Source organism: Camelus ferus, chromosome 17, assembly GCF_009834535.1.
Source record: "Camelus ferus isolate YT-003-E chromosome 17, BCGSAC_Cfer_1.0, whole genome shotgun sequence".
NCBI lineage: Eukaryota > Metazoa > Chordata > Mammalia > Artiodactyla > Camelidae > Camelus > Camelus ferus.
The window spans coordinates 39,661,107-39,681,840 of record NC_045712.1 but is presented as its reverse complement, the minus strand read 5'-3'; the positions used below and the strand labels follow the sequence as shown (position 1 = coordinate 39,681,840).

The 20,734-nt window shown below is 55.3% G+C and overlaps 1 protein-coding gene across 4 annotated transcripts in view; it reads left to right on the top strand.

Annotated features, from left to right (window-relative positions):
* VIPR1 (vasoactive intestinal peptide receptor 1) overlaps positions 1 to 14,382 on the top strand; it is a 32,177-nt gene extending 17,795 nt beyond the window's left edge. The window contains exons 4-13 of one of the 4 annotated variants that reach the window (XM_032459115.1): positions 3,324 to 3,430; positions 4,826 to 4,932; positions 5,339 to 5,471; positions 7,871 to 8,024; positions 8,547 to 8,607; positions 8,814 to 8,880; positions 9,251 to 9,342; positions 11,739 to 11,868; positions 12,099 to 12,140; positions 12,945 to 14,382. In XM_032459115.1, the coding sequence (XP_032315006.1) occupies positions 3,324 to 3,430; positions 4,826 to 4,932; positions 5,339 to 5,471; positions 7,871 to 8,024; positions 8,547 to 8,607; positions 8,814 to 8,880; positions 9,251 to 9,342; positions 11,739 to 11,868; positions 12,099 to 12,140; positions 12,945 to 13,136 (1,085 nt within the window). In that variant the 3' untranslated portion in view covers positions 13,137 to 14,382. Of the gene's footprint in view, positions 1 to 3,323; positions 3,431 to 4,825; positions 4,933 to 5,338; positions 5,472 to 6,026; positions 6,155 to 7,870; positions 8,025 to 8,546; positions 8,608 to 8,813; positions 8,881 to 9,250; positions 9,343 to 11,738; positions 11,869 to 12,098; positions 12,141 to 12,944 lie in introns of those variants that run through there. The other 3 variants (XM_032459116.1, XM_014556395.2, XM_032459118.1) reach the window with 3 other exon arrangements.
* The last annotated feature ends 6,352 nt before the right edge of the window (positions 14,383 to 20,734 follow it).

The following is a 20,734-nucleotide window of genomic DNA, read 5'->3' as shown; positions in this document are numbered from 1 at the left end:
TGTTCCTCAAGGTGCCAAAATGTTAGTGGAGGCCCAGTCCTTTAATCTGTGGTCTGCATGCCTCTCATCTGTGGTGTTTTTGCCTTTAAATATTTGAAGGAGCTTTTTTTTAAGGGTGAAAAAATGGGACAGCTGTTTTGATGAGAAAACACCAGAGCCTGAATCACCCGTGTCTATGGGCTCTGGGGGACAGCTTCTCCCCCAGCGCATCATGGAATCGTGCACAAGAAAGTCTGGTGAACCCAAGACGTCTGCCCTGGCTGGCTAGGATAGGGCACTGGTGACAGGATTTCAGCAGGAGACCCCATGGTCAGGACTAGATTTTAGAATAATCCCTCCAGCTATCTCAGGGTGGGGAGCGGCTTGGAGAGGGCAGGAAAGCAGGGAGACCCATCCGGAGGCTCCCACCTAATTCAGAGGAGATGAGACGGTGCTGGTGTTGAGGAGAGACAGGCTGGGACAGGACTGGTGACTGATGTGGGAGAGGAGAGAGGAGAAAATGGTCCCTGATTTCCACTTCCCATCACTGAGTGGGGGCATGTGGGCGTCCCTCGCAGCACAGGGTTAAAGTCCCTTGCCCCTCCCTCACGCCTTCTGTATCTCCTTCCACACACACAAGGTCTGTGTCGGTTTCCAGGCCCAGACTGGGGAAGAGACGCTTTGGCTGTCTCTCGGGGTCCCATGGTGACTTCCACTGAGACTTCTTCCAGAGCCGTTCCCTCTGAGTCCCAGGCTTTTCAAAGAGGCTGCCCAGCCCCGGAAATGATCCGCTATCCCCTGCCCTCCCCCGCCAGCTGGGCGGGCAGGGCTCCAGGGGACAGGGTGCCCCTTCGGCCACTGCTGGGACCCCAGAAAGATACGGAGTCAGGCTGACCTCAGGCTGCATCCCAGGTCTGCAGCTTCCTTGCTGTGTGACCAAGGGCAAGTCACCCAACCCCCCTCAGCCTTGGCATCCCCATCTTTTATTGGGACTATGATAACTCCTGATCCCTGGTCTTAACACATTACCATTCCCCCCAGCCCCTACAGAAGGTGTGTGAAGCTGCTACGTAGACGCTGGTGGGTCACCCAGGCTCACCAGCTTAATTCATGGTGATACCAGCTACCCGCTATGTCATGGGCCTGACCTCTCTGAGCCCTCGGCCCTCTGGCGAGTGGGGAGCCCAAAGCCTGAGGCCTTAGTATCCCTGCTTCAAGGCTGGCTGATTTGGCCTTGTCCCTTTTTTCTACTTGCCCCAGCCTGGTGGGGGACTGGCATCAGGGCCAGGCTGGTGAAAACCTCCAGGCTGGCCCACCCCCGCTGAAATGAGGAAAGGCTGAGGGGCTGAGGCAGGGCAGCGTGAAGACTTCTCTCATGTCCTGGGAGCCACCTGCAGCAGTGTGGTTGGGAGGCCTGGGCAGACAAGGGCTGCCAAGGCAGGAAACTGGCTCAGCCCCAGGGCCCCTTCCCCAGCAAAGTCCTTCCTGACACTCCTGGGACCTCACAGTTGAAAGAGACCCAGCCAGCTGCTCCTTCCCGGTGACCTCCCCACCCCTTGCTGTCCCTCAGTTCCACATCCATCAAGTAGGCTGACAAGAACCTCTTTCAAACGGTGGCCAGGAGGATTTACAGAAACAGTAAATAGGGAATTACCTGCGGTGTTCTGAGCATAAGGCAAAGTTTAGAAATATTAAACACATGTGCACAGTGACCCTCCTGGAGCTGAAGACAGCTTGACACCTCCCACAGTTCTGCACCTGGACCCTCGAAATAAGCCCTCCATCACCTCAGTGCAGATGAGGGCCAAGGTTAACTGGGAAGACTCTGGGGACCATACTTTCTCTGCCTTGTCCTCCCTGTGTGGCCTTGGGAAAGTGACCAGTCTGTTGGAGTCTTACTTCTCAAATGTGAAATGGGATGACCTTCCTCACTGGATGGTTGAGGGGCTTCAAAAGGATAATGTGCCTGAAGTGCTCTGTACAGCGTACACAGGAAAAGCTCTCAAAGTGTGCTGTGATGATGGTGATGTTGTTGGCACTGCTGTTGGTGCTGATGGTGCTGATGCTGGAGACAATGGCAGTGATGGAGATGGGGATGAGAGTGACGATGCTGTGCTGCTGGTGGTGATGATGATGGTGGCACTGGTGACAATGGCAGTGATGGTGATGGGGATGAGAGTGATGACGCTGGTGGTGCTGGTGCAGGTGAGAAAGGAGCTACAGGGCAAAGATGTTGGACCCATCTTCTCTCTTGGCTCTTCCTCATCACCTTGCCTTCTCTCTTTTCCTACTTTTCTCCCCTGCTCCTTCTTCCTCACTCATCCCCTTACCTCCTTCTCCTACCTGTTCTCTCTCTCCCCTCCTCCTCTCTCCCTCCTCCTTCCCCTCCTCTTCCTTCCTTCTCTTTCCCACCCACCCCTCTCTCCCAGACTCAGTGCTTCTGTCGTGAGTCCTGAGAGAGGAGAGCGGGACCCTTCTCTGGCTCACCCATTTTCTATTCAGCCCTTCCCCTCCCTGGAGAGTGGGGAGCCTCGGGGGTACCCCTCACCTCACATGGCCCCTTAGCAGCCCTGTTCTTTCCTGCAGCCCTGGGCCTCCAGGTTCAGTGGATGGACCCACTGCCCTGGAGCCCCAGCCTCAGTGGCTAAGCCCCGAGACCCCGCATCACTGTGCAGCATGATTCCCCTCACACGTGCCTTTGTCTGGGACTCCTGCTTCTCCCTGTGTGCAGACTTCAGATCTGCACCCTCATCAGATGTCATCCAACCCCCACCTGCTTCCTGCCTCACGTTTGGTCCCTCTCCAGGAGCACATCTGAACTATCCCCAACCCCAGGCCCCCTGACAGGTGTGAAAGGAAAGCCAGGCCTATGGGCTGGGGCCCCTTGCCACAGCCAGAGGTGGTTGTCTGTACCCACAGGACTAAGAAACCATCTGCCGCACCAGGGTCCTGTGACCAGGGTTAGCATTTGGCTCATGGTTAGGGTCAGGGATCACTCCGTGCCAAGGATCCAGGCCGCCTGTGACAAGGATCAGAGTTTACATTGCCCTGGGGTCAAGTTCAGACATGACAAGGGACAGACTGAGCCCAGGAATGTCCACTCTGAGTGTCATCTGTGTCAGTGGGTCCCCTGGCAACCCTGGAGGGGCTTCTCCCTGCCCTAGGCTTCCCCGTGACACCCTGGGTGTTTCAGAGCAGCTGGAGCCTGATGCCACAGGGGTGCTGGGAGAAGGGCTGAGCACAGACAGCCAGGCCCCAGGCCTGCTCCACCGGCCCGCCTGCTCCACCGACCCACCTGCCCCAGGCCTCAACCTCTCTCCTCTCCGCCCCTGCCCTCCACCCAGGCCGCAACGTGAGCCGCAGCTGCACAGATGAGGGCTGGACACCCCTGGAGCCTGGCCCCTACCACGTGGCCTGCGGCTTGGATGACAAGGCATCGGGTTTGGATGAGGTGGGCCTCAGTACACCCCCCGACGCACACACCAGAGTGCCCTGGCCTGCTCACTCCTTCCACTGTCTCCCACCAAGGGGCACACTGCCTTCTGTGTGGGAGCCAGGACTCCCAGGGTCTGCCCTCCCTGAGCCTCCTCCCTCTCCAGGACCACATGTCTTGGGGTTCATCCCCAGGCTCCCCTGAGGGGGGGCAGAAGGGGCTTCCAGGAGGATGACCCACAGCAGCAAAGCTGAAGCAGCACCCTCAGGCCAGGCCACCCCATCCCTGGACTACCTCGTGGGAGCCTAGCTCCAGCCTGGGGACGGCAGGGCAGACAGAGCCCACCTCCCTGTCGCACACAGAGGGGAAACTGAGGTGCAGATCCCAGAAGGAAACAGCCTCAGATACCCAGCAGCCAATCAGGACCGGGTCAGGGACAGGACCATCGTCCTCAGTCCCAGGAGCCCTGGGGCACAAGTGGTCTCTATAAGGCTGTGCGTCCAGGAGCCAGGGAGGAATATTGCTGCGGAGGCTGGAGTATAATTGGAGTCCTGGCCTAGGTGCCTCTTGCTGCTTTGGTGTGTGAATACATGTATGCATGTGTGTCTGTCTGTCTGTGATGACATCTGTCCCACCTACAACGCCCTTTCGCAGACAGGGCTTTTACTCCTCCCCAGAGGGCAGCAACTTCCTCAGAGCCTTCAGAGCCCACCAGATCCTCAGGCAGGATCCATATCCTCTAAGTCCCTCTGAACCACTGGCCTCCATTCTGGCAGGGTGTGGGAGGTGGGGAGGAAGGAGGGACTGCCCAGTGATCGTGGCTCTGCGTGTGTGTCTGTGGGGAGGGCTGGCAGGAAGTCCTTGGGGTCCAGCTTTGTCCCAGCCCCACAGAAGGCCAGAATGCCCTCCTCCTGCTAACCCCAGCCCCTGAGAGTCCCAAATGGGAAATTACCCTCTTCCCAGTGTCTTCTTCCCATTCTCCATTCCTCGCCACTTGGCAAGGGGGCCTCATGTCAGGGTCTGAAGGGCAAGCAGTCTTGTCCCCAAGGATGCCCAGCCCAGAGTTGGTCCAGAGGGGTGTTGGACACATGACTGAGGAATGAACGGATGGACCAATGGAACATGTGAGGTCTTTGCTCCTTCCCTCACTGACATTTCCCTCATGAGGGAGCAGAAAGAGGGCCTGAGTTCAACCCCCACTCTGGGGTGCAGTCCTGTCTCATCTGTGGGAAACTAGGGGTCAAGGAGTCTGGGGACTGGAAGGGGCAGCTCAGCTGCTATTGGGAGCCCTGGGCCTCAGCCTCCTCATCTGCCAAAGGCAGGGATGGGAGGCTGGATGTAGAGGGCACCCGCCCCTGCCAACTCCCCCTGTGTGGGCCTACCCCACCCCACCCAAGATCCACTTCCCTCTAGCAGCAGCAGACAATGTTCTACAGTTCTGTGAAGACTGGCTACACCATTGGCTACAGCCTGTCCCTTGCCGCCCTTCTGGTCGCCACCACCATCTTGAGCCTGTTCAGGTGAGGTCCGGCCCCAGCAACAGGCATCAAAGCAGACCAGCCAGGTCACTCCTCACCCAGGCATGCTCTGCCCCCAGGCACACGCAGTCCTGCCCCAGCCCTCCTGCCAGGTCAGCTTCCCCTAGAGACAGCAGGCTGCCCAAAGTGTTCACCTGTCTCAGCCTCACTCGTCACAGGATGGCCCTGCACCTGGGGACAGGGCACCAAAGGGTGGGGCCTGTGCCCTGCAATGCAGCACCTGGAGGCCAGGCTGCACGTGTGGGGCGATACCTGGGGACAGGGTGGGGCCTGCATTCAGAGGCTACAAGCTCCCCCAGCCCCGCCCTTGCTCAGAGCACTTGACAGTGCTGGTTCGGGTGGGGGTCTGAGGCCCCTTCAGCCTCCCAGATCTGGCTGCCTCCCCCAGGAAGCTCCACTGCACGCGGAACTACATCCACATGCACCTCTTCATGTCCTTCATCCTGAGGGCCGCCGCTGTCTTCATCAAAGACTTGGCCCTCTTCAACAGCGAGGAGTCGGACCACTGCTCCAAGGGCTCGGTGAGGACCTACCAGACCCACCTTCCTCTACCATCCCTCAGCTGAATCTCCTCTTCTCCCTCTCCTTCCCCACCTCCTCCCTCCTGCCTCTTCCTCCTTCTCTCTCTCTCTCTCCAAAGACGGGCCCCTCTGACCCCGCCTGCCAGCTCCTTGAATCCCCCTCCCCTCCCAGCAGCAGGAGATGGTGCTGGGCCATCTGGGAGCTCACAGACCTCCTCCTGCCGATGAGAAACACCTCAGTTCAGTGGGAAATGGGACACTCTGTGCCAGAGCCCACAGCCCCCGTCCCACCACTGCTGCTAACTTCCCATGTGACCTTAGGGAACTCCCTGCCTCAGTTTCCCCACCTGTGCAAGGACTTCTAAATTTCTTTCCAACTCTCCCCTCTGCTACCTGCACACCTAGGGCTCTGCTCACTGTGCCACCCTGCCTACCCCCTGCCCCCCGCCACTGCCATCTGGAGCCTATCCAGACACACACAGCCTTCCTGTTTGTTCTTCTGCCATCAGTCACTTCTGGACCTGCCCAGGAAAGGGAGGTTAAGAGAACATTTAAGGAATTCGTTGCCCACCACTAAGGAGTCCATCTCCAGGTGATTCTGAGCCCAAGGTCCCCTCCCTGAGTGCCCCCCGAGCTAAGACTGAGAGCTTGAGACCAGCCCTGGCTCCCATCCACTCCTTGTGGTGAGTGACTCATTGCCTCATGAGCGACCTCAGAGGCAGTGCATTATTTCGGGGGTCAGCAGTACCTTCTCCTTAAAGACTGAAATTGAATCTCTCCAGAGTGATGGTGAAATCTCAGGCATCTTGACACATGGGAAGGAACATGCAAGGGAGCCACCCTGGCCATTCCCAGAGCTCCTCAGAGGAGCTGGGAATCAGGAGCTGGGCTCAGACCTGTGCATTGTGAGCCTTGGAGCCCGGGGAGCAGCCTGCAGCCTCCGGCACACTTGTTAAGGATAATTGTGGAAAACGGCTTCCCTATTCATTAGCAGCTCTGTGAGGCTTTTCTAAGGCCAGAAGAAGCACAGATAATCGTCCTGCTAAAGAGCTGAGTTACTCTTGTTGTAAAGCAAATGGGGGAAGGTGAGGGAAACAGACAAGCCTGTAGCAGGAAGGACTGAAGTAAGACCTAAAGAGGGACGTTCCAACTGTTGGGAGAGGAGGGTAGGCTGCTCTCTGAGGATGTCTCAAAGCCAAGGGTGCAGGAAGGGAGGGTGGGAACCTGTGTTCAGGGCACAGGGAGGAGAGAAAGCAGAGGGCATCCTGGAGGAGGGTGGCTTTAAGCTCTGGCTCACAGGTATCTGGACTGGATCTGAAATGGGATACTATTTCTGGGAGAGGACAGAGGGTCCAGAAGAGCTTCTAATCATGCCAGATGGGCTGTCCAGAGTCCCTGATTGCCCTGCTCAGGGGTCTCCCTGACTCCTCATTGTCTTCACCCACCCTTTCTTCCACTAGATCCTTTGGCCCCCAGGAGGAATGATCATCCCTTTCCTCTCCTCTTTTCCCTCATTTCTCCTCCCCCCTGCATCTTCCCTCTTCTCCATCCCCATCACCCCAACGACTCTATCTAAGCCCTACTCCATGGTCCCCAGCCCTACACATTCAAGGGACTCTTCCTAATGCAAGCAAGAATGCTCCTTCATACCTCTTCCTACCTTCAATCCTAATTGGAATAAGATGAATGAGCAGGTGGTAGGGGAGGGTGGGTTAAGTGGGTGGGTTGGTAGATGGGTGGCTAAGTAAACAGGTGTGTGGATGACTGCAAAGGTGGAAGGATAGATGGGTAAAGTAAGAACAACTGGCTAGATGGGGAAGGGTGGGTGGGTAGATGGGTGGATGGATGGATGGGCAGACTGATGGACAGGTGACAGATGAATGGATGGATAGATGGGTGGGTGTAGGGGTTGGCAATGGATGTCTAGTAGGTGGATAGTAGATGAATGGAAAGATAGGTGAGTGTGTGGATGGACTGATGGATGGGAAGATGCTGGATGCAGATAGATAGATGATGGATGGCTGCATGGATGGTAGATGGGTAGATGGATGAGGTGGCAGTGGATGTCTAGTGGGTGGGTGGGTAAATAAATGGATAAATGGATAGGTGGGTAGTTGGATGACTGGATGGGTAGGTGGGTGGATAGATATATAGATAGGAAGATGAATTGATAATAAACTATTGGACAGAATCAAAATCACAAGCTTATTCCAAAGCATCAGATGATCTAAAATTAGGGATAATGGGAAAACCACTGAGTAAATTTTTAAGGGGATAATACAAAAACAACAAAGAGATTAAGCTGGCTGTACTGCAGATCTGTTTGTCACCCCAGAGATGTGGGCAGGCAGGGACCCCTGTCAGCTCCAGTGAGACCCTCTCTGCTCCTCCCCCTGTAGGTGGGCTGTAAGGCAGCCGTTGTCTTATTCCAGTACTGTGTCATGGCCAACTTCTTCTGGCTGCTGGTGGAGGGCCTCTACCTGCACACCCTGCTCGCCGTCTCCTTCTTCTCCGAGCGGAAGTACTTCTGGGGGTACATATTCATCGGATGGGGTATGGTACCAGGGAGGGCAGCTAGGCTGGGGACAGAGGGGGCGAGGCCTGGGGAGCTCACTAGGGGGTGGGGGCCAACCCAGCCTGCAGCCTTAGGTCTTCCTGCGCGGCAGGTCCTACGTACAAGGCGCTCAGCCAAGGGTTGAGAAAAGTCCCCTCAATGTCTGGCCACAGGGTAGGTGCCCCCTGGCTGCAGAGCACCCCTGGCTGACATGTGGGACAGACAGGTTCCCTGAACATCCTTCCATTTCCCCTTTAGCCCTTGAAACACACAGGGCCACTGCTAGTCAATACAGTACCTCTGATAAAATGAGAAAAATACTCCCCCTTTAGGTGGACACAGCCCCTCAGGCATTCAGTTTCACCCCCTGGGTGGAGCATCTTAGCCCAGTGAACAAACTATGCCACTGCAGGTGGCAGCACTGGAAACCCACCCTCCCCTCTCTCCCTGGTTCTTCCTCCTCACCCTCTCCCTCTGCCTCCCATGCCATCTCCTCCGATTCTCTCCTTTGGCCCTCACAGGGGTGCCCAGCACATTCACCATGGTGTGGACCATCATCAGGATCCACTTTGAGGATTATGGGTGAGCTGTCACCTTGCCCCCCCCCAACCAGTTGCCATCACTCGGGACAGTTCCCCTGGGTGGGATGAGGGGGCCCTGGGAGTAGCAGACTCTGGACCAGTGGTCTCTAAAGAGTCTGGGGGCAGAGCCAGCGACAATGGAAGGACTGCTCTTTCTATCTGGCTGAGGACAACCTCTCTGGTTCTCCCCCCACCTACCCTGCCCAGATGCTGGGACACCATCAACTCCTCACTGTGGTGGATCATAAAGGCCCCCATCCTCGCCTCCATCTTGGTAAGGCCCCCTCCCACCACTCAGGGATGGGGAAATGGAGGCCCAGAGTGGGTAGACAACTTACCAAGGCCCCATAGGAAATTTGTGTCTAGGTTAGAACTGAACCCTCAGCTTCCCAACGGCTAATGCGGCACCTTCCCCATCCCTTCCCCACCAGCTCCCCCTCTAAAGTAGAGAAAGCTGAAGGGGAGGCCCAGCCCTTAGATATGTGGAGTGTTCCTGGATCACTTTCCCCAAGGGGAAGAGCTAGGGGAGAGGTAAGATGGAAGGGTAGGCGGGCCCTGGGGAAGCAGAATGGCTATCTGCCCGGGGGAGGCTGGACACCCTGCAACCCTGCTCTGACCACCTGAACTTGGCCCCCGCCCACCAGGTGAACTTCATCCTGTTCATTCGTATCATCGGAATCCTGGTTCAGAAACTGCGGCCTCCAGATGTCAGAAAAAGTGACAGCCGCCCATACTCGTGAGTATGGGCCCAGGGCCCCAGCCTTCCAGAGATCCCCCAGCCCCAGTCCTCAATCATCCCATGTCCCCTGGAAGTCCCCCTCCAGAGTCATCAAAAAGTCACCTTGTTCTTGCCCACCTTCGCCTCCATGGCCTGGCTCAGTCCACAAGTCCCCCTGCCCAGCCCCACCCTCCCCAGGCCCTTGAGCCCCAGGTCTGCTTCTCCTGCATGACTTACCTAGCGACTGATCTGCCCGACTCTGTATCTGCTGCCAAGCCAGAGGGCTTGAGAAGACTGTAGATAACGTTTGTCCTGTTCACACTATGTGCCCAGTCCCAGGCATGTGCCTGGCACAGAAAAAAACGGGGCAAAATAAACGCACAGTAGATGAATGCCCTGGGGTTTCCAGGCATCATCTCATTTCATCCGTACAGTCTCCTCTAAATTGTCCCCGTTTCACAGATGAGGAAACTGACACGCACTCCTCCTCAAGGGCTTTGGAGCACATCACCTTGGCAGGGGGAGGGCACAGTGTCCATGGGACAGGGGTCATATCCTTGCTTGGAAAGGTGTGAGGGCTGTTCTGTGCTTGGAGGGACTGGAGCATAGGCAGGTTTTCATGAGAACAAGGCTTACAGACAGAACTAAAGAAACATGAAGGGGGTGACTGTGGGAGGGTAAGTAGGTCTGAGTGCCCGCAGATAGGAGCGGGGGATTATCAGCTGCACACACAAGACAAACCTAGAGCATCCCACAAGGGCCTGGGATTCTAGAATGTTCTCCTTGGCCTGGCTTCTCTCAGGGGAATCTGTGTTCTGGTTCTAAGATTCCTGGTTAGAATGTCACGAGCTGCTGGATTTAGGATTCTATTCTAGAAGCCTGTGATTCTCCCTGATGAGACTAAGACTCACGTTCCTGGTGTGATGGCACCCCCTCCCTTCCCCGGGGTGTGGAGGCGGAGCTTCCCTTCCAGTTTGAGAAGGGAAGGCCCTGCAGAGGTCTGCAGTCTGCCAAGGGGTAGCACATCAAGGCCTGTGCCCCCTCTTCCTCTCTTTCACTTGGGGGGCTTTGTTTTCCCCAAAGTACAACTGCTCAAAAGGGCTTGAATCGGAAACAGAGCTGGTCATCGCCAGGTCCCTGTGGGTGAGGTGGAAATTGAACAGCTGTCGGCAGGCAGACAGGGCGGAGGGAGTAGGAGACGGAGCTCCCGCGGAGGGGCTGTCAGCGCCCACTCTCCACCTCCCCACCAGACTTCAATTTAAAGAAAGCCTCCATCTGTCAGCCTCGGGCGCATAGGATAGGTTTGCAGTCAAGGGGAGGTGGGCAGTGCTCAGGAGGATATGGGTCTGGCTGCGAACCAGGTCCAGGAAGGAGTGGGAGGGACACGGCCAGTTTCCCTGCCCTCAGTTTGCTGTGGGTCCTCAGGCCCAGGTCTAGGCTTCCCTGGATTGACTGCCAAGGCAAGAGAGAGAGAGGCAGAGAGACACCCTACCCCTCAGACCTCTCCTAGCCAGAGAACAGAACTGGGGGGGACCAGCACTGAGGTCAGGTGGCTGGGGGTCTGAACCAGGATGAGCCGTGCTGCACGGGAGAGGGGGTGAGTCATTTAGAGTGACTGTGGACACTGCTGAGCACACAAGGCCAGTGAAGGAGGAGCTGGTCCTTCAAAGAATGCTGGGAGTATTCGTGTGGGGAGGTGGAGGGGGGTGGCAGGGGAAGGGATGCAATCCTGGAAAAGGTGGCATTTCCTAGGGAAATGGACACAGCAGAGAAGCCAAAGAGGGCTGTGTTAGTTGACCCTGAGTCATCCTTGGTGACCAGGCACAAACCCACCATCTTCCCAAGAGGCCCTGGGCAAGTGGTCAGCAGCCCAAACACAAAGACTTCCTTCCCAGATGCCTTCCTTCCCGGTGGAGAATTGGTCTCTCGTGAGCCCATTGCACTTTATAGCACCCAAAGCACTTCTGAGTTTACAGTGGGCCCCACTTCTGTTACTTGACCCTGTTGAGCATACACTTATTCCACTGTATAGACTGGAGAAACTGAGACCAGGGGAGGGGAAGCCAGGATCTCCTGTTGCTCGAGAACATATCCTCATTATTGGCCACAGAGCCTGAAATACCACTATCACACATCATCCTTGGGGGTCAGCACTGGCCCTCCTTTATACTGTCCATCAGAAAGTGAAAATAGGGGGGTTTCTCCCTCTCTCTCATGCTCCCGTCCAGGCAAAGACGGCTGTGGGGCAAGACAGGACATAAGCATTGCAGACAGGCAACAAAAACAGATGCGGACATAGTACTTATCGGGACCAACAGTGCATCCTCACACATCTGGTCATTGTTCCCGTTTGTGCCCCACATGTCCACACGTGTCACACCTATACCCACTGCCTGCCCCTCCCCTGTCCCCAGGAGGCTCGCCAAGTCCACCCTTCTGCTGATCCCCCTGTTTGGAGTGCACTACATCATGTTCGCCTTCTTTCCCGACAACTTTAAGGCTGAAGTGAAAATGGTCTTTGAGCTCGTCGTGGGGTCTTTCCAGGTATGACCTGTCACCTTAAGGCTGCGTTCTTCTCTGGGCTTTACAGGAATTCACCTGGGGTCTTGGCCCCTTGCCACTGGACTCCAATCTTTTTATCGTAATAAGTATTGATTAAAAACCTACTGTGTGCTTAGCCTTTTGCTTAACCAGGGGAACACAGCGGGGGGGGGGGAGGGCTGGGGGCTCCCAGGGTCTGCCTACCTCACCTCTCCTGCTCCCTTCCTCTCCAGGGTTTTGTGGTTGCCGTCCTCTACTGCTTCCTCAATGGCGAGGTAAGCCCCTCCCAGACCTTGGAGGCCAGGGAACAGAACTCTGGTAGCCCCAATGTCCAGAAACACTGATGGGATGTGCAGAGCAAAGAAGGGTCAAACTTTGCTACTCCAAGTGTGGTCCTCAGACTAGTACATCAGTGATGGCACCTACGACCTTGTTTAAAATGCTGATTTCTGGGCCCACCCCAGGCCTCTGACTTTGCATCTGCTTTTTAAGAAAACCTCAGGGAAGGAGGGTATAGCCCAGAGGTAGAGTGCATGCCTAGTGTGCTTGAGGTCCTGGGTTCAGTCTCCAGTACCTCCATTAACGTTAAATAAATAAACCTAACCCCCCACCCCCAACAAACAAACAAACAAGAAAACCTCAGGGATTCATGTGCACATCAGAGTTTGAGAAGTGCTGTGTGGAGAGTGTGTGGGGATGGGTGGAGGCAGCAAGTGGAGGTTGAGTCACTGTGGAGCCCTGCTTACTAAACACAGAAATCTACCTGGATGAGCTTAAGTGAGCTAGAGGGCAGGGATCAGAAAATGGGTTTCAGCCCCCTCCAGGCAGCATCCCTCTCTCTCCCTCTCGGGACTGCATTCGTTGATCCTCTCTGGCTCTCGCCTCCCCCAACTCCAGTCCCTTGATTTGACCTGGCTTCTAGGAGGTCCCAACTCTGCACAGGCCAAGGTAGCGTCCAGTCTCTCAAAATAGACTCTCCAAGAGGACATGACTGGTTGGCTCCCACCCTAAATGGGGTGCAGCCCAATCAGCTGTGCAGGCTTCCTAGGGGCGGGTCTGACCACCCTCCCTTCTCCCAGGTGCAGGCAGAGCTGCGGCGGAAGTGGCGGCGCTGGCACCTGCAGGGTGTCCTGGGCTGGGATCCCAAATACCAGCAACCATCTGGAGGCAGCAACGGGGCCACGTGCAGCACGCAAGTCTCTATGCTGACCCGCGTCAGCCCTGGCACGCGCCGCTCCTCCAGCTTCCAGGCCGAAGTCTCCCTGGTCTGACCACCAGGAGCCCAGGGGCACAGGGCGGCCCTTCCCGCCCACACCCATACACCCCGCGCGGCACCGGGGACAAAGGCCTGACCGGGCAAGGTCAGTTCCAGGCTCAGAGGCTGCCCAGGCCCCCAGATCACTGTCCAGACTCCCCCAGAGAACGCTGCCCTTGTGCCGGCCTGGGGAAAGGAGGGTGCATAGATGAAGGAGCACCGAGAGCTCCTACCTGGAAGACGTGGAGTGGAGCTCAGTCTTCAGATTCCACCCGCTAAATGCCCCCTTTGCCAATCAAGGGCAAGAAATCTGCATACCCTCACCTGACTCCACCCCCTGGTAGCTCATGATCCATCTGAGGAAGGCAACCGCCCATCCCCAGACAATGCACGTGGGAACATGATGTGATCTGAGGGCACAAAGGTCTTGCCTGGAAAGGTTACCTGCCACCACCACCTCGACAGTGCCTGAAGCTCTACCATTGCTGCCAAGTTCCTTTGGGTTAAGCATCATCATTCGGGCATCTCTCCAAAGATGCAGTCCCTGCCTGGAATGCCTCCTCACAGCAGCCAGCAAATCGAGATGAAAGAGTTTTTCTGCCTCTGGCAGATGCCAGGCCCAGTTGTAACAGGGAATTTTAGTTAGAGGAGGGCAGCTATCTCCACAGTCCCTGCTGAAGTGGAGTGGTCCCGGGACGGCTGCAGCAATTTGAGGAGATTGCCACCAGCCCTACCCATCTCTCTGGGCTGTGGGAACTGCCCTTGGCTGCCCACCTACGTGCCAACTATTAGAAGCAGGCTCAGAGGTGTGCACTCATGGACTCCTTAATCCTCATATCAACCCAGCAAGGTGGGAACTACCATCCCTATTTCACAGATCAGGAAAGTGAGCCTCACAGCGAGCAGGTACCTCACCTTATCACGCAGACAGGATTTGAACTCAGATCTTGCTGATGGGAAAGTGAAAGCACAGTCTCTAACTACTTTTATATACTGTAACAAGCTGGATCCTCTTGGTTATTTGTATCACCACTGATATTATTATTACCACCACCCCCACAACCCCATCCCCACCCCACCCTCCCGGGAGTGTGGCTGAAGAGTCCTCTGGTCCATGCATCATCTGGACAAGAGCCTGGTGGTCATGTCCTGTGTCTGACTGCACCTTTGTGGCCACACAGCTCCCTACCCACACCCCAGCCAGAAGATCCCCTCGGGACTGCAAACAGGCTTGTGCAACAATAAACACTGGGTCGGACTGACTGGTTTTCCTAGTGGTTGCTGTTCCCATGTGGGTTAACATGGAAACCAGCCTCCAGCTTGCAGCCATCTACCCGTATTCTGAGGAAGACTGGTCCAAAACACCACTGGAGCCAGACACCATCACCCCTCTGGCTTCCATGTGAAAAACACAGTTCTAAGGGCTTTCAACTCACATCTTGTTGAGTGGTACCCTCTGTCCTCTGAGTGTGGTGAAGTTATACCCTGTCCTCATAGTGTCTCCCTACCCCCTAAATCCAAGCAAGAAGAGACAGTTCTACTCTTGGATCAAGACAAAACAGCCAACAGAGTTGTGTGCAACCCCAGAAATGGTTACATGTGGGTACCTGCACCCAAGGAGCACATGGGGTGTGAGATGACCAGGGTGCCACCATCCAGGGTTCAGCCAAGAGGAGGTAGATGGAGGACAGAACAAATGTCACCAAAATAGAGACAATATGGCTAGTAAACAGGTTTAGACACTGAGGCTGGAGGGTGAAGACGATGATGTCAGTCAGCAAGACAGTCTTCAGAGCCACTGCTCCAGCTGACCTCCCTGGGTTTCCCTCCCTGCAAACTTCCCGCCTGGACCCAGCCCATCCATCACCATGCCTGAAATCCCACCATTAGTGAGTTACGTCTAGGGAGAGAAGCAAAGTTATCAGCCAGGAGGGTGGAAAGTGAATAAAACATAGAGAGACCCAGACAGGGACAAAAGAATGGAGGACAGAAATGGGGCCCTGCCTGGGAGGTAGCAGGAGATGAAAAGCCCCTCAGGAAGGGTGGAGGGCATTCAGGAATGGGGAGAAGCTGAGACACTGTCCGAGGCCTGCAGGTTGGGAGCAGAGTAGAGGTGACCAAGAGCTGAATTTCTCCTGCACCCCCTCTTCTCTCCAGCTCCCTCTCCTGCCTTGTAGGGCACTGTCCCACCAGACCAGCTCATCTCTATCGCCACCTGGTGGCTGCCTCAAGGACTTCATCACGGTTGGCCTTAGGGACCCAAGCATCTGATGACACAGAGGGCAGGCCTCTCTCCTCAGCTCCATTTCAGAGCAAGATACAAGGGCCAGGAGGTGGTGAGGACAAAGGACTGATGACCCCAGAGACAGCCTGGAATTAGGGAGACAGAACCTGGCCCTCAGACCAAGGCTCCTGTCCTTGTGGCACAGTGATCCCTGCACCAGCCCCAGCTGTGGCCCAGGTAGAACCAGACCTCTGGTTGCCCACAGGCTAGGCCCTGGCCCTTGACCAAGCCTGACCCCAGGACCTGAGGGCAAAGCCCAGTTAACTCAGGTGGCCTCCCCTCTGGGAAGACAAAGTGCCCCCCACCATGCCGCCACCATATGGATGATTCTTGCCACTCTGAGGTGAGTAGACTGCCTGCAGAATGGATAAGGTGCGTCTTCCTGGGTGAAGGCTTGTCCCTGAGGACTTGGTAGAAGTCTCCATATCCCAAAGGGGCATGAGAGATGACAGGGACACCTGAATCTGGGTCAGCAGATGCTGGGGGCCCTTGGCAGCAGGAACCCAGTGGGGACTTGTTAAATGAGGCCAAGGGAATGAGGGTGGGTTTGGGACAGGCCACTGTGGCTGCTGAGAAGGGCCCCAGGAGAAGGCAGAGGGAAAGCTCCCAGTCCATCATCCAGGTGAGGGAGGGCTTGGTTAGGGACACGCTGAAGGTAGTGTCTGTGGGACATCTGGGGAGAAGCCCTAAGGCTGTTGGAATCAGGACCTAAAGAGACAGGGCCGGCAGGAGGTAGGGAGACCAGGGCCGCCTCTGGGGTGTCCAGGGAGTCTGTATCTCCTGGCATCTCCAGCTGGCAGGCAGGGCCAGGTTGGGTGAGGAGTTGTCAGTGCCTACATTCCCACCACTTGCCCAGGGCCTGTTTTAATGAGCAATGACCTGCCCACCACCCCCGCCTTTGTGGGAACAGGAACTGCTCTTATCTCTCCTGGGGGAGGGGGCCAGAGACACAGCTGGCAGTCATTAAACACCCTGATCAGGCCAGGGATGGCCGAGATATTAATAGCCAAGAGTCGACGGCCCTGGAGACGCAGCCTTTCAGGAAGAGGGAGAGTAACCTCTGAAGTCATGGGGATGAGTCAGGAGGCCATCCTGGCAATGCCTCATCCCCCATGCACGACAAATAAAGTCCAGAGAAGAGAAGGAACTTGGTTGGGATTGCCAGCAAGTCATTGGTATAGCCCAGCTTTGAATCCGGTTCTCAGTCCCAGAACCTGCCTCATTATATGAACTGTCACAGGTGTCATGGGTTTGCCCTGTGTGTAAACAGCAAAGTAGAACAAGTTGGTGGCCCTGAATCTTTACTGTCTTCATTTTAATTATCTTTTTTATAAATAAATCATTTTTTATTGGGGGCAGGTAAATTAGGTTTTGTTTATTTATTTTAATGGAGGTACTGGGGATTGAATCCAGGACCTCGTGCATGCTAAGCACACACACTACCACTGAGCTATACTCTCCCTATTGTCTTTATTTTGAAATCCAGGTATTTTTTATTCATTTTGTATTTTTACAATAGGTTTGCTTTTTTACAATATTACATTAAAATATTCTTTATCCTGATTACCGGCTGAGTTTTTTTTTGGGGGGGGCGCTGATAATTAGGTTTATTTATTTATTTTTAAACAGAGGTACTGGGGACTGAACCCAGGACCTCGTGCATGCTAAGCATGCACTCTACCACTGAGCTATATACCCTTTCCCTGATTACCTACTGAGTTTTTTGCAACCCCCTTAAATTTTGCATCCAAGGACAATGCCTCACTTGCCTCACCCTAGTCCGTGCCCAGCTCCCAGAGGTCCTAGCATCTCTGAGCCCATGATGTTGGCATGGAAAAAACTCTGAAGACTCTGAACCAGCCTCTACGTGCCCCAGAGGGGAGGGGTCCTACCATGGTGATGCCCACTAGAAGTAGGGAGCTCCAGGGTTAATTCAGCAGCTCAACAATGTCAACACAGACCTAAGTGGTTTCTACCTGTCCCCTCTGCCATCCTCAGTATGTTGACTTTTGTCTGCAGACTTATCCCTTCCTGATTGCAAGATGGCTGCTGCTGCCCCAGGCATCATGTTCTCACAGAACCCCATTCTCTGGCAGTGGGGAGATTGCTTCCTGTCTGTCTCCTTTTGTCAGGAAGATAAGCTATCCCAGAACCCGCCTTCTGTGCACTTTCCTCAGGCTCCTTGGCCAGGACTAGGTCACGTACCCAAGCCCTGGCTGCAAGAGAGAACCAGGCTTCCAGAAGGAGGTTGCTTTGATAAGGAAGAAGGATTCATCTGATAAGGGAGGACAGCTGTTGAGTAGGCAGCCAAGAGACTGACTCTCAATCTCCTTTTGGACAGCTCTTTGGGTAAGTATGGGACCTTTCAGATTTCCTCCACCTGAGTCTGGTCGTCATAGTGCAGTCATAATTTAGGGAAGGAAACAGAAAACACTCTAGGTCTTTTGTGCAGAAAGAGACTGAACATAGGAAATTAAACCTATAAAGGTTTGGAGAAACAGAAGCTAGGGCACACCTAGCTTCATGGTCACACCACCCTAGCTGCCACCTTGTAGGAAATTATTGCCAATGTCCTTAATGAACAGCCATTAAGCTGGTGACAAGGAAGTGGAAAGAACACAATGTCCTGTGGCTGCAAAAGCTCACGTCTGCCAGATCCCACTCAGCAGCCACTGCACTGCAGGAAGAGTGGCCTCCATCTCCCTTCCACCACCCAACTCTGACCGGCACTTCCCTCTCAGTTGCACCCAGATCTCCGGCAGCAAGGGGGTCTGGGAAAGGTAATCTTTAGTCTTCTAGCCCCCACAGCATGGGGCATATGAAGAGGCTGGAGAGGGAGGCCGAATTCCTATAGACAATTTTAGCACAGATGTTCAAGTGGCCTTGAGGCCTGAGTCCCCAGAAAGCAGAGCCTGCCACCAGGAAACAGGAAGAAGGGACAGAGAAGTGTGACACAGGGAAATAGAGAAAGCCAAAATCCAAGTGAGTTACTGAGCTGGTCGCTGCTCTGCCAACAGGAACTCATGTTCACCGAGGAGAGGGCAGAACATACCTCCGGATAGTCCTCTTGAGGGACAGGAGAGCAGTAGCCACTGGCCTCCACCACCTGGGGCTCGAGGTATGCCCATGGCAACGCCCTCAGACTTCCAGGGGTGATGGGCCTGCATGTCAGTGCGTCCCAGCAGGTATCACACACCATGACGCCAGAGGGACTAGGGTAGAAAGTGAGAGCTGTGTGGTACATCTGAGATGGGGAACGGTCCTGTCATTCCTGCAGGAGCTGGCAAATGTAGGTGCAGAGGATCCAAGGCAGACTGTCCAGTACAGGTGGCCTCCTGGAGGCAGAGAGGAGGAACCTGGCACAGAGCTAGGCTAGTCTCTTCTTTTAGGATCTTGGTGGCTGCGTGCTCGCAGCTCATGAGCTCGTAGCCTGTTCTCTTGGCCAGGGCTCCACCTGGGTTCACTCTGGCTCCTCCAGTCTCAGCCGTGCCTCCATCTAGCCTTGGGGGTGAGCTGCCCTCACCAAACCACTGGCCATGGCGGTGCCAATACAGGCCCACCAGTCCCAACTCAGCCACATTCTCCATGCTCCATGGGGCACACAGGGACTTCTGGACACTTCCAGGCCTCTGGGAGCTGAGGAAGGCTTGCCAGAAGGGGCACACTCCGACCTTCTTGCCATCAAGTCTGTAGCTCCACCATTTTTACCCAGCAGGGCCATCTGAGGCCCACAGGCTGCCTAGAGGGGCTGTCTTTCAACGCAGAGTGGGATACCTGCCCCTTCCATCTTCAGCTTTCAGTTTCTGTTCAAGATTTCATCCCAGAGGATGAGACCTGGACCCATGTCCGAGAGATGCGTCTCCTCCTCTTCCCACCACTCCTCCACTGGGGGAGGGGGGGGAGCAGTGCTTTCCTCCCTCTGCCTCTATCCTCCCTTCTCCCCAAAACAGGTTCACCTATCCCCACCCTTCCCCAGTTGTGATGGTGGAGGGGCTTCAGAGTCCAATTTCAGGGTTTAGGGGCTGAGAATTATTTTAGTTTAACAATTTCAAAGTATTAATGTCACTGTATTCGTTCAGCAGATAGTTACTGAGAACTGACTGGGTGCACATGTCAAAGCAGCAGTGACCACAGCAGAGGCCCTGCCCTCCCGGAGCTGATCCTCTAATGAAAAAATTGATAATAAATGAGTAAGATTATAGAAGAAAGAAGGCAGGAAGGTGGACTAGGGTAAGGGGTGCTCTGTTGGTTGGGGTGGTTGGAGGATGTCTCCCCACGGGGTGACAGTGGAGCAGGGACAGGTCATTCCCCTTTCCTGGTAATCAGAGGATTTTAAACCATATACGTCAGAACTGGGGCCCAGAGACCTTGAGGTCCAGGTCAAAACATCCAGTTCCCTGCCTCTGCAGGAGCAGCATGGACAGTATGTGAGAACCACGTCCTAGGGCTTGGGGCCTCTGTGCCATCCAGACCTCCCTTAGGTAGGGGCTCCAGAGACCACTGCTTGTCGAAGTCACCAGGAGAGGATGCCTGCCCGGACTTGGTGAGGGTGGTTCCCTGGGGCTACAATGCAGCAGTGACCTGGGCCCACAGACTCCTGGGCTTGGGGCCAAGAGGTCCCCCCACCCCCAGCTCAGTGTCCTCTATGCCAAGTGACAGAGAACAGGCAGCTCTTGAAAAGACTAATATTTACTCTTCAAATGGGTGCTGGCACAGGCTGTTTCCTGCAACTGGAGTCTGGCGCACCCCGTGGGATGGACACCACAGGAGGCACTCTGGGAGATAGGCAGATGTCCCCGCGGACACCAGCTTCCCGGATGAGACGATGTCTTTGAGATGGGGACAGCATGCTCTAAGGTCCCATCTGATACATCTCATCTCTGCTTGTACACCTTCATGATGGAACGCTCGCTGCCTCCCCCAGCCCTGCTGGACAGCTCTGTGAGAAAGTCCATCCTCATTCTGGCCCTGGCTCCCACCCCTGGGGCTTCAGAACATGTGCCTGGAACAACCCCTCAGGGCAATAATGGTCCTGGTTGCCTTCATGCCTCCCAGCCTCATCTCCCTCCAGTTCACTTCCCCAGATGCACACAACTGGCTCTGTGGCCAGAAAGCTATTTCTGGGGTGGAAGACCTGGCCTTGGGTGCACCTCTGTCCGCCCGCAGCTGTGTACTCTTTGTCCCCGAGAGCCCTGCAGCTGAGTGCTGCACGTGGGAAAGAATCTCCGCCAGGAAACTACTGGTCAGACGGCCTAAATCTGGGAAGGATAGAGTCCCCAGTGGCCAGAGCCAGCTCCCACCCATCTGCATTCCCTCTTGCAGCCCCTTCC